This window comes from Schistocerca cancellata, chromosome 2 (genome assembly GCF_023864275.1).
Source record: "Schistocerca cancellata isolate TAMUIC-IGC-003103 chromosome 2, iqSchCanc2.1, whole genome shotgun sequence".
Taxonomy (NCBI): domain Eukaryota; kingdom Metazoa; phylum Arthropoda; class Insecta; order Orthoptera; family Acrididae; genus Schistocerca; species Schistocerca cancellata.
Window position 1 is genome coordinate 851,126,725 of NC_064627.1, and position 18,679 is coordinate 851,145,403.

At 42.1% G+C, this 18,679-nt stretch overlaps 1 protein-coding gene across 5 annotated transcripts in view; it reads left to right on the forward strand.

The window, feature by feature from the left end:
• Nucleotides 1-18,679, forward strand: part of LOC126162780 (serine/arginine repetitive matrix protein 1-like) — a 161,444-nt gene that overhangs the window by 139,484 nt on the left and 3,281 nt on the right. For 4 of the 5 annotated variants that reach the window (XM_049919493.1, XM_049919491.1, XM_049919494.1 and 1 more), the window contains exons 9-11: nt 8,604-8,785; nt 12,502-12,719; nt 15,119-15,293. In XM_049919493.1, coding sequence (XP_049775450.1) covers nt 8,604-8,785; nt 12,502-12,719; nt 15,119-15,293 — 575 coding nt within the window. The remainder of the gene's footprint in view (nt 1-8,603; nt 8,786-12,501; nt 12,720-15,118; nt 15,294-18,679) is intronic. The other variant, XM_049919492.1, reaches the window with a different exon arrangement.

Consider the following 18,679-nt stretch of genomic DNA (forward strand, 5'->3'; position numbering starts at 1 on the left):
ACTCCCTGGGAAGAGGGTCAAGCTCACTGGCTTGGGTTGAAACCTTTCCCTCAGTACCTGGTTTGCACTAGGACAGAAGGCGAAAGTTTTGCCTCGACTGAGCCATTGTTTTTCGTGGAGATGATTGAAGATAAGTATAGCGAAGTGGAATCCATGAGTAAAATGCAGTCCAGTTCTTTGCTCATAAAGACATCCTCTGCTGCCCAATCTGAAGCCATAAAGACATCTTCTGCTGCCCAATCTGAAGCCCTGCGTGCTTGTGACCATCTCGGTGACATCCCAGTATCCGTCGTACCTCACCAATCTTTGAAATCGGTACAGGGCATCATTTTCCACCAGAATCTTCTTCCCCACAAACTGACGAGGAGCTCCGTGCAAACTTCGAATGGTGAGTCTGATTTATCCGCCGTGTATAGCGAGGCCCTACAAACAATCGCACCGATACAGGCGTCTTTATCCTGGCCTTCGAGGGGGGTGGGGGGGGGTACCCTCCCAGAGAAGGTCAAGGTGATTGTGTATCGGTGTGACGTAAAACCTTACATTCCACCACTGACGAGTTGCTTTAAATGCTTATGGTTTGGACACGTATTCCGCAGCACCAATGATCCCTCTGCAGTGACTGTGGGTGCCCCCTCCATGAGGGGAGTGCCTGTGCTCCCCTGCCAGTGTGTGTAAATTGTAATGCGCAGCACCCTCCATGCTCGCCAGCATGTCCGGTGTATGTGAAAGAATGACGGATTCAGGAGTACAAGACCTTCATCGACTTAGCTACACTGAGGTTTGTCGAAAGTATGACCGACTCCATCCCATGCCTATAAACTTCTACTTTTGTTTCAGTTACGTCCATTCCCCCTCCTACCCCCTCCTCTTCCCAGCCCCGCCCCATTCACCTTCCACCTCACCCTCACTCTCCACTCCCCTCCCCCTCCTCATCAGCACCCATACCCACCCCTTCAGGTGCTGTTCCCCCTTCCCCGCTGGAGAAGTGTTCCCCTTTTTTGGCAGCTGCTGCTACTGGAGCTCTCTCCCAGGACTCCTCTTCCCGGCACCCCCCTGAAAGGCGATCTACAGCTCCACATCGGCCGCGCGATCCGCGGCCAGTTGGTGCCAAGATTGCCAGGTGTAATTTCATGCCTGACCTCACTGCAGTCTGCCCTTCTCTTCCTTCACAAGAGAAGTAGAAACACAAGAACAAGGGCAAGGCCCCTTTGGTACCTCCTGAGGTACTGCCTTCCCCTCCTCCAGCCAATGAACCAACTGTGTCTGACCCCACCTATACGAACATTACCCCATCCTTATTGGTGATGGATGGTGACTCGGCGGCGGGACCGGCTCTGGTCCATTCGCTTCCCATTTGGAGCCCAGCTTGAAGATCCTCCAGTGGAATTGTAATGGCTATTTGCGTCACCTCCCGGAGTTGCAACCCCTTCTTTCCTCCTACTGCTGCTTGCATTGCTCTCCAGGAGACTCATTTTGTCAATTCTTACTCACCCACCCTCTGTGGTTCCACGCTTTCTGTCAAAACCAAATTGGCCCCTTGCAGGATTCTGGTGGTGTTTGCACCTTGGTCCGCAAGGAAATTGTTAGTAAATGGGTTCCCCTCCATACCACTCTGAAAGCAATTGCTGTCAGGGTCCATCTTGCCACTCCAATCACAATCTGTAATCTCTACCTCCCATCTGACAGGCTTCCCACATCCCTTGCCCTAACCACCCTTCCTCAGCAACTCCCTTCTCCCTTCCTGCTTCTAGGGGACTTTAATGGCCACAATGCTCTTTGGGGTAGTCACACGCTACTGCCCTGGGCAGGAAAAGTTGAAGCTGTTGTGGCAGGGCTTGACCTCTGTCTCCTAAACACAAGCACTCCCACACACTTTAGTGTTGGACACGGCACTTTCTCTGCCATTGACCTCTTCGTCTGCAGTCCTGGCCTTCTTCCCTCCATTCAGTGGGATGTCCACGATGACTTATGTGACAGCAATCATTACCCGATAGTTTGACCATCCTTCAATATATCTCGCTCCGTCACCCTCCCAGGTGGGCCTTTTCTAAAGCTGATTGGGGAGCCTTCTCCTCTGCTACCATTCCTCCTGTACTACCACACAATAGTATTGATGAGTCTACACAGACTTTTGACTGCCGCCATTCTTTCCACAGCTGTTTCAGCCAATCTTCTTCCTTGGGTTCTCCCTGTTGGAACATGGTCCCTTGGTGGACTCTGGAAATTGTTGCGACCATAAAAGACCGCCAACGTGCTCTTCAATGCTTCAAGCGACACCCTTCTACTGCTCTCCTTCTGGTCTTTAAATGATTCTGTGCCCGGGCCTGTTAACTAATGAAATTTCAGAAACGGATTTACTGGGAACGATATGTGACTGCCATAGGGCCGCACACCCCCTCTTCATAAGTCTGCGTGAAACTCAGGCGAATTTTTGGCCGTCGTCCTCCCACTGGCGTTGCAGGGATTTCTGTGCACGGTGTTGTCCTTACCCATCCGGACTTTGTCACAGAGCTTGTCGCACAACTCTTTGCCCAAGCCTCTGCATCGACTCAGTATCCGCCCATGCTCCTCGTCCGGAAATTGCGCTCAGAGTGACTGCCTTTGTCTTTCATTCCTTGCTGGTTGGAACCATATAATGCCCCATTTAGCGAGTGGGAATTCGCCAGCGCCTTCACCCTTTGTCCCGACATGGCTCCTGGACCGGATCGGATACATAACCAAATGCTCCAACACTTATTGTCTGTGGAGTGGGAGGTATTTCCTACCAAGTGGCAGCAAAGCATTGTTATTCCGGTGTTGAAATCTAGGAAGCCACCTCCTCAGTTAGATAGCTGCCATCCAAATAGCCTTACCAACACTCTCTGCAAGCTCCTTGAATGCCTGGTGAGTTGGCAGCTGTTTTGTATCCTTGAATCCCGCGATCTTTTGTCATCAACTCAAGGTGGTTTTTGCTGTGGCCGCTCTACAGTGGATAACTTGGTCCACCTAGAGTCTGCCATCCGATCGGCTTTTGCCCATCGGCAATACCTCATTGCAGTCTTCTTTGACCTGCATAAAGCCTATGATACCAGCTGGCACCACCACATCCTCATCACCCCTCACAAATGGGGCCTTCATGACGCTCTTCCCGTTTTTGTCCATAACTTCCTTTCTTGTTGCTCTTTCCGGGTCCAAGTTGGTTCCTCCTACAGCACTTCCCATCAGCAAGAAAATGAGGTTCCACAGGGTTCCGTGCTGAGCGTCCCTTTGTTTCTTGTCACCATTAATGGATTGGTGGCGGCTGTTGGGCTGACAGTGTCCCCCTCTTTGTATGCTGAAGATTTTTGTATCTAGATCGCTTCCTCCGTCATGGGTGCTGCCGAACGCCATCTACAGGGGGCAATTTATCGCGCGCAATCTTGGGCTCTCTCCCATGGCTTTCAGTTTTTGGTGTCCAAGTCATGTCGTGCATTTCTGCCGTCGCTGTACAGTCCATCCCCATCCGGACCTGTTCCTCAATGGTCAATCCCTCGAGGTGGTGGACACCCATCACTTCTTGGCTCTGGTCTTTGATACACGGTTGACGTGGCTCTCTCATCTTCGCCAGCTGAAGAGGAGGTGCTGGTCGCATCTCAGTGTTCTTAGATGTGTGTGCGATACCACCTGGGGTGCAGACCACTCTATTCTCCTGCGATTGTGCAAAGCGCTGGTCCAGTCTCGCTTAGACTACGGGAGTCCTGTCTATGGTTCTGTGTCACCTTCGACATTGCAGATACTAGACCCCCATCCACCATCGTGGGGTACAACTTGCGACTGGTGCCTTCCGGACTAGCCCTGTGATTAGCCTTCTTGCAGGGGCTGTGATTCCACTACTGTGAGTTTTGCACCAATAACAGCTGATATCTTATGCGCTCCGCATTCACTGCACCCCAAAGCACTCTAATTATGGTCTCCTTTATCCAGACACAAAGATCAACCTCCCGTGGCAAGGGCCACGATGTGGGATTACCATGGCTGCCCGCATTCAGTCACTTTTTTCTGAGCTCCAGCACTTCCCTTTACCGCATCTTTTCTCTGCTCATGCACGTACCCCTCCGTGGTGCATCTCTCGGCTGCAGCTCTTGTCTTGATTTCTCCATCAATTCAAAGGATTCTGTCCCTCCGGAGGCCCTTCGCCACCAGTTCTACTGTCTCCTCAGTTCATTCCAGGGTTCATAAGTGATTTATACTGATGGCTCCATGGTTGCTGGTCACACTGGTTTTGCTTACACCTATGTGACACTCACGGAACTTCGTTTGTTGCAGATGGCTGTAGTGTTTTTACTGCAGAATTGGTAGCCATCTTGCACACACTGGACCATGTCCGCTTCTGCTCAGGACTGTCCTTCACTATCTGTAATGACTCCTTGAGCAGTTTGCAAGATATTGGCCAGTGTTTTCCTTACCACCTGTTGGTCACAGCTATCCAGGACTCCCGTTCTCTCCTTGATCAACTTGGATGTTCAGTGGTTTTTATTTGGAGCCCAGGCCACGTTGGGATCCCTGGCAATGAACTTGCCGATCGACTGGCTAAATTGGCTACTAACGAGTCTTCTTTTGCTGTTGGCATTCTGGAAATAGATATTAACTTGGCATTACGTCATCAGGTTTTGGGGACCTTGGAATGCAGAATGGCACACTCTTTCTTCGCCGAACGAGTTCAGGGCGATAAAGGTGGCGGTCCTCCTTATGGGCCTCTCGTAAGGCCTCTTGTCATCCTTTGCCGGCTCCGCATCGGCCATACTTGGCTTACTCAAGGTTATCTCCTCCGTTGTGAGGACCCCCCTCCCTGTCGTTGTGGGTTAATGTTTACTGTGGTTCACCTCTTATTGGACTGTCCTGACTTAGCTGCCCTGTGACAGACTTCCTGACTCCCTACCCCTGGCATTAGCTGACATTGCCTCAGCAGCTGATCTAGTTTTAAGATTTTTTCGTGATGGGGGTTTTTATTGCTTTATTTAATGGTGGGACCTTCAACCTTATCGGTGGGTGGAGGGGATGGCAGGCTGTGTTGCTCCCCCCTTCTCCCCGATTGGACTGGCTTCGACTGGGCTTGGTGGTTCACCCCCACCCTCTGCTTTCCCACTCCTTTCTTTATGGGGTCTGTTTTATCTTGAGTGTCCATCTTGTCTACCTGTGCTTCTTTCTTCATGCTCCTGTCATTAGTCACTTTCTTTCCCTCCTCTCTTCTTCCTTCCTTCTCTGTCAATAATTTAATTTATAATTTTATGGCCATGGTAGTTTCCTCTCACAGTGTTGGTTTTTATTGGTTTTAGTTATTCCAAGGACAGAGAGACTTATGACTGTGTAGTTTGGTCCCTTTCTCAAATCCAACCAATCAGAAAAATCTGGTGCTTAGCTGGAACAAGCTGGTTAATGCGTTATCTAGATGGGAGTCTGTCAGGCTGGATCAGTATTTATTCTTGATGATGCTCATTGACGAAAATGTAACCTTGCAAAGATTAGTCCTCACCCCCATCCCAGGGACTCATGGCTCTTTCATGAGTTTGTGCATGGTGAACGTGGAGCCCCGAGCTATTGCTGCCCTTTCTCCTCTCCAGGGCTGCAGTCACTTCTTTTGCCTCCACCTTCCTGTTCTCATTTCCCCTCTCTATCCTTGCTTATGTCAGCCTGGCTAGCCTCCTGGTTTCTGCTATCCTTTATGGTTTTGTTCCTCTTAGTAATCCCCCCCCATGTTTTTGGTCCCTCTTTGGAGTTTGACGTGCTCTTCTAAATTTTGTCTCCATAGTGAGAGAGAGCTGGGGAATAACACCTTACTTAACATCTCTGGTGTGTTGCCGTGCTTTTCCATCTTTTAATTGGTACCATTGTCTTTTTAACACTACACAGTCAGCACTGTAGTCAGTCCATGTGATGGGGTCATTATGTATCCTTTTGGTTGAGCCGATGACAACACGAACACGCTTCAGATACCTGAGCTGTTACCTCCCCATGTCTGCCAAGAAGTGGTTGCTTGTTGTCATGGAGCATCAGAACTCCCAGCAATGACCATTGTGCCAGATGCCTCGTGCTGTGGCTGGGTGGTGCCCACAGGGAGAGCCCCTAATTGGAGTGGGTGATAACAGGGTGGAAGCTTTGCAAGTGAATGTATTAAGCTCCAAAAAACTTTGTTATTTTACAGCCTTCTCTTTAGTTGGGAATGGATCCTTTAATTGTCCTTCTGTTCCCTTCCTATCCCCTGGTAGGAGGCCAGGCTTGCTGGTTTGTAGTGAACTCATTTCCCCACTACCTGATCTGCACTGGCGGGAACACTTTCATTGCCACCAGGCCCTTATTTTTCATAGAAATTATTGAAGATAAGTTGACGAAGTGGTCTCTCTGAGTCAGAAGCAGTTGGGTTCACTATTGATCAAAACTTCAGCCCTTTGTACCTGTAACAATCTTGGTGACATGCCTGTGTCCATTACTTCTCACCAGTCTTTGAATATGGTTCAGGTTGTCATTTTTCATAGGGACTTCATTCTCCAAAGTGATGAGGAACTCCGGGCCAATCTGGAACAGCAGGGCTTTGATTTTGTTTGGCATGTTCAGAAAGGTCGTAAGGAAAGTAGCATTGATACTGGCGCCTTTATTCTAGCTTTTTATCCCAGGGATGATCAAGGTTATGGTTTATTAGTACGACGTGAAGCTGTACATCCTGCCACCTGTGTTTGCGTTTCAGGCAGTCGTCCCCCTCTTTCAGTTCCAGATCTCGCTGAGGCCTGCTTTCTCTACAGGCTGCCTCGATGTACAAAAGAGAAGAAGAAGAAATGTACGAAAGTCCTGGGGCAAGGCCCTTCCAGTGCCCCCAGAGATGCTGACTTCCCCAACCTGAGGCTGACCTCTTGTTTATGGATGTTGCCCCTTATTTGTTGGTGTTGGTTAGTGACTGGCAGTGTGACTAGCGTTGGCCTGTTCGCCTCCATTTGGATCCCTGTCCTGTGCTTATTCAATGGAATTGTAATGGGTATTACTGTCACCTTATGGAGCTGCAGTCCCTTATTTTCTTTCACTCAGCAACTTATCATACTAAAGGAATCCCATTTTACTGATACTCCCTTATTGACCTTATGTGGGTTCTGTGCTTTTTTCGAACCAGTTCTGCCCTTTGATGGCTTCTGATAGTGTTTGCACATAGGTATGTATGGATGTTGTTAGTAAGTCGATCCTCTCCGTACGTATTGGAAGCGGTTGCAGTCTGGTTGGACTTGCAGTCTGCATTCTAGGTTTGTAATCCCTATGCTCCTCCTGATTGCTCACCAACGCCCACTGATGTAACTGCCATCCTTCAGCAACTCCCCCCCCCCACCCCACCCCAGTCTAATGCGGCATTTTCCTTCCTCCTTTCCTAGTGTGAATCTTCCATCCTTTGCCATCTTCTTGTTGGCCATGCCAGGTTGACCCATGGCTTTTTACTCATAATAAGTCCCCTCCCTTGGAAGTTGCAAGTCTCCTCTTTTGTTGGACTGCCCGCACTTTTTGGCTCTTCGCACTAAATACGCCCTTCCTCGTTACTTGTCTTGGACATTAGTAGATGCCCCCACATGGTTATGTCCATCCTTGGTTTTCTTTGCAAACATGGTTTGTCCTCCCAGATTTAAGTACTTCACTTTCCTTCCAGAATTACTCTGTTAGCATCACACTGGTTTGCAAGGCCTTTGGTCTTACCTCCATGCTGGCTAACCCCCCCCCCCCCCCCTATGTTTTGTCTGGTCTTTTGTGCCAAACATAGCATCTCTGGTGTACTCCCTGCTCTCCCCCCCACCCCAAAAGTTAACAAAAGGACTAACAACCCACTAATTACAAATACAACAGAATTACAAATACAACAGAATTAAAAATAACACAAATTAAATACACTGGAAATTATGTAAAAAATATAGAAGTACCACATTCTACCGCAATACAAAAATGGCTCTGAGCACTATGGGACTTAACAGCTATGGTCATCAGTCCCCTATCGCAATACAGTGACATGGTTGTGTTCTGGAGGCAACAGCTAGCTAATATGAAAGCAATCCCCCCCAAAAAAGGGAATACATCTGTCAGCTGCGCACACCATCATATGAATTGGTGAATCAAGTACTCTTATAGTGAGGGCAACAGGTGTGAAACACACACACACACACACACACACACACACACACACACAAATATCTCCTTGCCAGTTACAGACGGACCACCAGTGGCAAGATTATTTAAGTAAGTTACTGTGTGTGATCAACAGATTTGGGTGGAAATAATATTAAATAAATGGGATGGGGTGGGGTGTTAACATTGTCATTGGGGAAAAGAGCTTTGTGCCTAATAGGGGATGTTAGTCTCTGCCCAGTCCCTGTCACAGATGTCAGGTTGACTAAATTTTTGGAGATGATCTAACACCATTTTTATACTTAATCATATGAAACGTTTAGAAAATGCGAGTTAAGAATAATTTGTTACCTTGTAAGCTTTTGTGCAAATAGAAGTACTGTGTTGATCTTTAAGACACTTTGATACTTACTATATGTCTCTAGGTATTTCAATCATGTTACTTAGTTGTTGTCATTATTATTCTGCTGGTAAATACACAATTACTATAACAGTAGGGACCATGACCGTGGGGAGCTAAGTCACTCACGTCACCATCGCCGTGGAAGCAGAGATCGTAGTGATGAACGTATGGATCGTATGGAACGTATGGATCGTATGGAACGCATGGAACGTATGGAACGTCGGCCGATGATGCCTCAGCCTTCTCCACCTGGTAGCAGTGAGCGACGAAGAGGTGAGTTGTCATATTTAAACAAATGTATTGGAAATATATACAGTGGAACCCGTCTTTTACGTGTTTCAGCTTAGTTTAAAAAGTAATGTAAATTTTGGGAAAATGTAGATGGTAGGAAATTTTTTCTAAGCCTGTACATTATAAAACATCAGTGCAATTGTATTCGTAAGGACCATTAATTTGAAATGCTTTTTCTTACATAAGTTTTACATTTCATGAACACATTTGTAGTTCTTATCCACCAAAAAGTCCAGAATTATAGTTTGTTCCAATTTCTTGAGGTGAATTTTCTTCTAGGTTTGGAATATATTTCAAAGTTTTGATGTCTGCATCAGAAATTTAGAAGTCCAAACGTGATTAGTAGGCTTGACATATATATTTATCACATACATGTATATGACACCAAACTGTACACAAGAAGTATGTATAACTTCAAATCATAAAATTTGCTACATCATCTGCTAAGAAAAAATATGTGAAATATGGGATAGCAGTTCACAATGGGTGATGATGTTTAATTACATAAGATCGTTGCTCTAATGAGGGAATTATGTTTCATAAACGTTCATGATATTACCTTATTACCTGTATGCAGATATGCTGCAGCATAATGATCTGTATACACAGTATAGAGCCAGATATGAAGTTAAAATTTAGCTTTGCTGTCAGATCCCAGTATAACCAATGCTTCAAAAAGATAGATGTATTCTGAAAGAATTATCAACCACTTCAGAAATCGCTATGGGTCTATAGCGATTTCTGAAGTGGTGGCTAGGATGTGACCCATAGCGATTTCTGAAGTGGTGTCTAGAATGTGACCCAATAGCACCATTTAAATAGCTGTGAGTGAAATGAGCATCAGGAATAGTTAACACAATATTAACGTCCATACAATTTTGATAATTCTTTCAAAACTTTACGACGTACACTGCTTGACAACATCTGCCTGCAAATTGCTTATTGCACTTTCCATAGTGAAATTCCATGTGATCCATACATTTTTTGCAAAAGGTGCTCCGTTCGTTACAATTTAAATCTAGTTCGTGTATTGTGCAGAAGGATACTGTACCTCCTGTTTATCAGTGCCAACTTTGTTTATTTAGACTAACACTGAAGTTTCATCCCAACCCAGAACAATACTACATAAAAAATAGTGTTATTGACAGTGTTAGGAAACAAAGACCTAGCAGCATGCATTCTTCGTGTTTTTAACGACTTCTACCCCAAGAACATTAACCGTGTAATGTTTGTAAACGCTGGTTGAAAGCCAAAACTTCGCTACAGTCATTTTATGTCAGTGATACTTCTGCCGGTAAAACATTGCACTTGACAGTTCGCATCATGTCAAGTTAGATGAACTATACTGCAATAGTGATGTTGCAACAGCAGCCTCTATACACACAGCAGACGGTACAGATTTCCGTTCCTCCCCATAAACGTCAGCTACTGAGCAATAACAATTCCTCTTTGAGTTGCCACCACAGTGACAACAAATAAGCAACAAAGTAATACTGTAGATATAAGTATAACAAAGTACTCGCTTTTGATAACGGAGCAAAGAAATACAGGAAATAAGCATTTGATGACCAATTATCTTGAAAACAGTTTGATACATAGTTTACAAAATAAAGAGTAACAGACGTAGTAACTTCTCGCTCTAGATTTTACTATGACATTGATGCAATAAATAACCAATATTCATAGCTTTTCACTCACCAATTTACGGTGACAGTGGCGCAATTCCATCCAGCTCCCCCAATCATCACTGTTGTTGGAATTGACACCAAAACCATCTTCATCATTGTCATCATCAAGACAGATCATTAGCTGTATGTGATCACTAATGATACCTTCCATTGTCTGTGTTGCTTGAGTAAGTTTTCAATGTGCTCAACCTTTTTTCTCCAAGAGGCTGCATCCACAGTCACAAGAGCTTCACGCAACAGCCACCTCTGTTATTGTAAAGGGCCTATTATTGTTCCTTATATATGTCTCCACATCACTCCATACTAACACTATTTGTTTCAAATTGCAGTGGTACGGTGACAGCCATTTTGCAGTATGATGCTTCTCCTTGGCAATTTTGCCTACTACATAAGTAAGCGTCATAGGCTTATTTTCTTTAACAAATGATATAACAAAAGCTTCGTCATTCTCATATCTGCAGCAATATTTTGTGCCTGTAACCATTGCACCATAACCTCTTTGCAGTCGTTTGTTGTCGGAGCTTTGTTCAGTATCACTGAATGATATGGAGCATTGCCCAGTGCAATTGTTGTAGGGGCAGAAAACTATCTTAATAGGTTTCTGAGCCGCTTAAGAAATCGTGTGTGTTCCATATTTTCATGGTAATCATATGTCTTTTTTGACCGAAAAACAAGAAGTGCATCAGGAACTAAACCACTGGAGGAACCTCCGTGGACCACAATTAATCTTGCTCCTCTTCGTGTTGGCTATTGGCAGATACTGTTCGTAGTGTCATCGGTCAAGCATTTACTGACAGCTTCCATGGCATTAACCACCGTTTCGTCTAGTCATATTATGGAATGAATGCCCTTGTCCACAATTTTGTTGAAGAATATGGATGGAGTCATTACAATATGCCCCATTTCTAAGAGAAATTTCCATTGATCTACTGCTTTTTAATGGAAACCCATACTTCTCAGCACAATTTTCAGTGAAATTTTCCTGTCCCTGAAAAGTTCACCTTTTTTTAAAGACACTAGCAACTTTGCCATGGTAGGAAACTCTTTCCTGCTGTAGTAAGCTTAAATATGCCTCCTCTGGAAAGAATCTGTTGGTGATGGGGTGAGGCTGCTGTTTCCGGGAGTCGCTAAAAATAAATTATCTCATCCGGATGCCTCGGAATCGTTATAGCTCAAGTCTACATCTCTCAACTTTAGCAGTAACACTCCCTTACTTATTACTGTTCTTGCAGTAAGTCTGAGAGTTTTCGATGTGTGTTCCACTACTTTATTAGCAGGAACTGAGGGCTCTCCATGAATACTTATGTATTCTTTCTCCTGCTCACAAAACTCAAGAGCTCTACGTAATAACTCCAGTGTCTAGCTGTTTAGTGGCACACCTTGATGCAGCGGATTGTTACCAGGTGAATGAGCTCTTTTCCATGACATTTTTCATGTAAGAGAATTTTCTGAAGCACAGAACAATGCAAGCACACAGTAGAAACCAACCACAATGCGCGTTGTTTACATACACACAAAACGAAGCCGGCAATGCGGGAGCTTTTACATCACGAATGAAAGTGATTACTGCACTGGGATTGGTTTGTGTCGCAAGCCTGGTGCTTCTCGCTTCTTATTCTTCACTTTTCAAACTGTTGTGCTGCCAACCTGAAACGCATATGTCAAGTGCAAAGTTTCACTAGCCTTGGTATATACCATTTTTTTGTTTCTTTTTCTCCTTGAATGTTGTTTCTTTAAGCATAAATGGCACAAACGTATAATTATGATAAAGCAAAATCAGGAGTGAAGTAACGTTGTGAACATAGAAAATTTGAAAGGCTCTGGAAAAAGATGTTGCAGATAGTGAGGGAACTTTAATTTCAAGGTTGACAGTATGTGTTACTTTACAAAGGCTATAGTTTTTTCGTCGGACAAGAGAAAATTGCTCTTGTTATGTTATTGCTCTTACCACTTCTTATTATGCTGTCCGTTTATTGTGCCCAAGTAATGAATGTGGATTGCTTTGAGCAGGAACAATGATTGAAGATTATGATCGTGGTAGACGTGGAGAGATGCGCCGAAGCCCCAGTCCATTGCCTCCACCACCTCATGGAAGTCGCCATGAGCACCATTTACCTCCACCGGAGCGTTTTCATGCTGAACATCCCCCACCACCAGAACGCTTTCACCCTATGAAGCCATGGGAAATTGATCCAGAGTATGTTCCTAAAGGTCGCTCTTACTTTGAAGTGAGTATTTTCTGGTATTGTTTCACTGATTACCATGCTACTTGAAGAGCTTCCAAATTGGTAAATGTAAAATTATGTGATTGTAATGGTGTATGTCATTATTATAAACTCCAAAGCAAAAATAAGTTGCTGTGGTTTGAAAATGTTTTCATATGAGTAAACCTGCATATGAATCTTGTTCTCATTAGTTTTTGTAGTGGTTTTTCCATTTTACTTGACACTATTGATACTATTTTGTAACTGCCACACACAGTTCAGTAATAGAAACATTAGCTTGGAGAGTAAAAGTGTTTTACACAGATTTCACTCTTGCAAGTATGGAAAACAAAATAAATAATTAAATTTCCATTTATTTATCAACATCATTTCTATTCCAGGCTTGCAGTAAGTTACTTTTGCTATCTCTTAGAATCACTCCATGTTTCATATGTTTTGAAGTTTCTAATTTTTTAGTAGTGATTTTAGTTCTTTGTTTTCCCTGTATGCCCTTGGAAGTTCATCTATTATTTTATATTTCTTACTAGGTTTTCCAGAATGCTGTAACTTCTGTTCTTGAGAATATTGACAGAATGGAGTTCATTCATTTTTCTTTATGAATGTAATTTGAACTAGTGACTAGATTATAGAAAGAATAGATGGCTACTCACCACTGAGTTGTAAAACAGGCACAACAAAAGGACTGGTAAATGTTTTGAGTTTTTGGTCTCAAGGCCTTTTCTAAAGTAGAAAATACACACATTCACACAAGCAGTATACACAAACCTGTGACCACTATCTCAGGGCACTGATGTCAAGGCCGAAAGCTCAGATGTATAAAGGACTTTTTGTTGTACCTGTCTGCTACTCGGCATCTCCTTTATCTGGTGAGTAGCAGTCTCTCCTATCCATAATATTGTCATTATTCCAGCCTGGATTTCCCATTGTTTAATTTGAACTAGTGTTATAAATGATCTTATGAGAATGTATTGGTCAGTGACATTGATTCTGTGCACACCATGTAATTGTTTTCCACGAGAAACTGAAGCTGTTACAGATATCTGCAGTTATGGATAAAACGTGTATCCATGTATACTGCATGTTAACTGCTTGTGACCTCACAAGATTTTATTCAGTTATCTGTAAATAACTAAATGATTAATGGAAAATCTCAGTACTTACCTCAGCTTAGGACAGCCGATAGATACACAAAAAACAGAACCGAAAATTTACGTTCCTTAGCTTTCGGAACAAATGTTCCTTCATCAGGGAGGAGAGAGGGGAAAGAAAGGGAAGAAGGGAAAGTAGATTCAGTTACCCACAACCCAGGTTATGAAGCAACAGGGAAAGTAAAACAGGGAGGGTAGGAAGGATGGAGGCATGGTTGTCAGAGGGAAGCTTCCCTCCCTGTTTTCCTTTCCCTGTTGCTTCATAACCTGGGTTGTGAGTAACTGAATCTACTTTCCCTTCTTCCCTTTCTTTCCCCTCTCTCCTCCCTGATGAAGGAACATGTGTTCCGAAAGCTAGGGACGTAAATTTTCAGTTCTGTTTTTTGTGTATCTATAGGCTGTACTGAGCTGAAGTAAGTACTGGCCAGCCCCTCTATCTCTTTGTTAGTATCTGTAAATAACGTAGGAGATAAGGAACATTGCATTATTCATCCAGTAATTGCCCAAAATATTAAACCATTTAATATTACTGACGAGGAACTGTGTTGCGAGATTTTAATTTTACGAGTTGTTGTCACCTTTACCTTGTCATCTTATGTATGCTTCACGACCCTTAACCCTGTCACACCTATTTTTATTTACTTTGTGTAATTCTGTGATGTGTAGTGTTCATCTTATTTAAAATAGTCAGTTTTGTTACTGCACTGTGTCAAGGTTGAAATAAAATGCAGCCAAATGTCAGTGTGAAAGACGCAGTGTTTCCTCAGGAAACAATTAACATGCTTTGTGTCGCATGAACAAATTTTGAGTGACAGGAACAGGAAGCGAGTATATAATTAACCAGCTCTCTCTCTCTCTCTCTCTCTCTCTCTCTCTCTCTCTCTCTCTCTCTCACACACACACACACACACACACACACACACACACATGCGCGTGCGTGCGCTCAAACAAACAAATCCGAAATGCAAGAAGTAAATCAGAATTAGCTTAAATTTTTGATGTGCCTCCCATTTTGCATCAAAAATGCGCGAATACCTTATTGTTCATTTTTTTGTCATTGAAAATTTGTAATAATATTTCGTTCCTCCCAAATAACTTCAGTTTACTACGTGTGTAAGCATTTCCTCTTCCAATTTGAATATTGTATGCAAATCTTTGTTTTAATTTACAATTACTATTACTAATTTAAGAAAATGGTAATAGTGGGTGTGTCATAAAGCATTATTGATAAATGTTTTGTATTGAACATTATAGCACGATAATCGTGATGAAATGATGCGTCCTCCACATCGTGGCCGTGGAATGCCAAATATGCGTGGTGGGCCAATGCGTGGCAGAGGTATGATGCGTGGTCGTCCATTTTCAAGAGGCCCGATGCGTGGATTCATGGGTGGACGAGCTACTGGTCGACGAGGATCTTATGTACCACGTAAGTTTTAACCTATTGCAACTGATATCTGATTGCCACCCCTTGTTTAGGGAGATCATATTTGCGTACACTCTTTCATCACTAAAAAAAGTTTATCGTTTTAATTTTTGACTGTAGGTCATATTTTGAAAGCTTTGTTGTTATATGAGCTGCAAGAACTGACACTTGGTTTCTGTATATAAATTTTTATGAAATTTTTTCCACATGCCTTAGAGGCGTCATTCAGAAGACTTCCATTACAATTGATTGGCAGTAGATTGTCTTTTGTTCAAAAATGCCTTTCTTTGTTTTTTAAATTCCACGAAACATGTTTTACATTTAATTGAAAATGTGTTTGCTTTCTTTCCACAATTTGTTTGAAGTAGGCCTATAATACGCTGCTTTTTGTTAGATAATTCACATTTGTTGTGTATTATGACTGAAACATTATGAAAGTCTCTAGAATGTGACCACCCCTGTGTTTAACATCTGTTAAGTTTGAAACAAAAGACTTGTCCATAGAGTGATTTATTAATGTATTTACATGAAAATTACAGAAGTTGCAGGAAGATATTGATATTTCAATAATTTTTTTGGGAGTGTTGCCATATGTATTGACTTAGTTTGTGATCCCCCATCCTCTCTACAACTCGCATTTTGTTTCTTGTCATTTATGAATCAATATTCCGTTTCTCCTTTCAGCTCCCTGTCTAGTAATTCTAGTGGGCAAGCTTATCTTCATTTTCGTGTCTAATGAATGTAAAATAGCATAATACTTCACGACAATATGATTCACAAAAAAGGATTAAAAATACATGACATTTTGCATCTCAATTTTGTCGTGCTTTTCTTTTCAGACTACCTGCACGCACGCGCGCGCGCACACACACACACACACACACACAATGTGTTTGACCCCCCCTACTCCATTTCTACCTGCTGTAATATGCACATTCCCTCTCTTGTGCATCTGTGCCTTTTTACATGTCTGATCTGATGGAGAATTGAGAATTCAGTAGTTGAACTACAGTAACCAGTACTTATTTTGTGTCTACTAACTATGTCTTCTATATAGTGAATTGTATCATAAAAACTTTATCTTTTGTTAAGGATTTTTGCAATATTATGTTCAGCTAGTTACATTCCATTAAAGTGGATTACATTTTGTTTTGTAAATCATTCTGGAATTATTTTCAGCTGCATGCCATGGTAAAACCAGGCATTGGCTGTTATCAGTTGAATATGCATCTTTTCTCTTACATTGAAAAACATGAACAAACAATGAACATGAAAAGTGATTTGTGCTGTAGTTGAGCTTGTCAATTTTCCTTGTCGAGAAGGACAAACATCCCACAATCAGGACTCCAATCTTCCATGGAGATAATTTTATATCATGGAGACTGAATTGCTAATGACTAGAACACATTGTGTTTTTCCAGCTTCGATATTGTTAAAAACTTTATCCACTGTAAACTATCATTGCTGTAGAGAGTACAGTGGCAGGTGGGTCACTATTTTCTTGAAATATCTTCATCAGCTATCAAAACAGTCACTCTTTCAGTGCTAAATTCCTTCACCATTGTATGAAATCAGCCTTTTATTGTTCATTTTCTTGTTTTCAGAGACCTAGCTACACAGTTTTCATTTTTGTATAGCTCTTCTCAGAATAAACAAAACATTGAAATTGAACATTAAACTGTCTTTGCTACACCATGAAGCATTATCCTCAAGCTTGTTACACTGAAATGAGAACTGACAACTTAGTGGACTGTTGTTTTCATCATTGTTTTGAAGACCTTTCAGCAAACCTTGTTTCTAATAAAAGTTTTGCAGATAAATAACACATCTCATTGCTCAATAAATTTGCATGACATGAAATATGAAAATAATCACTCAATTCATTACTTTCATTTTGGAATTAGAGACTAGACTTTGCAGATATGTGTGTACAGTGACGCTGCTTTTCACTGTTATCATAATAAATTATTTTGCTTTTTAAATGTATTGCTTTTGTTAATATAATGCCGTTGTTAAATTATGCAGTACTTGATTGTTCATATGCATACTGTTACTCCTGTTCTCAGTTAGTGGCTAATAACCATGAACTATGATATAAAACAGTAAGTGCAGTGGCCCTATAGTCCTCCACAAGCACTAGAAAGCATAATACAGGACATGCCTGTCTTCCCCTTTTTCCATACATTATTGGCATATCTAATATAGAAGTTTTTTATTGACTGTGCACAGCTGAGCTTTCTGTAATTAATTTAAATTTTATGTAATGTAAAACATGTAATACCATTATTTTTAGTTTTTACTCGTATGTGACACTTTGTAATTATGCAATCAGAAATTTTTATATTATGTATGAGTCTGGAGTAGTATTTGCCGTTTATGTTAGAATACAAGTGAATGATCACAGAATTATCCGAGAGTAAGAGATGACAGAAGCAATGTTCTTTTGCACTATGAGGCATATGTAATGGCTCAACAAATAAAATGCCACCACAGCCTAAGCTAGAGAGGTTACTTGTTTGTGCACAACTTAAAATCTGTTGTGGGGCTTAAATGAAGACATGAGTCATAAGACCAGATACACAACTCTTAATGCTTAGGTAGTCTGCTTGTTACATGATGATGAATGGTGTGAATACTTTGGAAATCATTTTTTTAAACAATAGGTCTTACAATGAGTGATGATATTTTTACAGAGGAACTAGAAGTTGAATTGGGTCATCTTACCATTAATGCCACTTTTATAAGGCCACTTCATGATAATCATGTGTTAACTCTTGCTGCTTTGAAAGATTGACTATTATCTGATCGTATGTACTGGCAGATTTGTCATTAAATGCTTTGAAGCAGTTTCGGTGCACATCATGTTTTGAAGTTGCCTTGCACTGCTTAGCTGTGGCATCTTTATTTCTTTACAAACTCCCAAAATTATCTTCATTTGCCTGTCACTACTTTTATCAATAATATGTTAATTCTCATCTCTCAACCCGAATTCTTCTTCTTCTTTGTCGTCTTGTTCTTCTTCCTCCTCCTCCCTTCTAGCTCATTTTAAGTTACCTTTGTAAGGACTTCTGTAATATGGTATGTAATCATTTCATTGTGATTAGTTGACTAAAACAAAAGTGATAATAATAAAAGTGTCTGTTTTAATGTCACATCCTCCACTACTTGTGCAAGTATAGTATTTTGGCTCAGTTCAGTGTCGGAAACATTTTTTTGTTGTCTTCATCTCAAAGTTGTGAGGAAGAACTTAGGCTTGACGTCACCCTGTAGTCAAACTAACTGCTTGTTATTGACTAATTATAACAGGTGACATCCCGTATCTGTTTGTAGTAGTGCAGTTTTTCAGCTCATATCAAAAGAAAATAATTTTTGCACTCTGGGAGAAATAT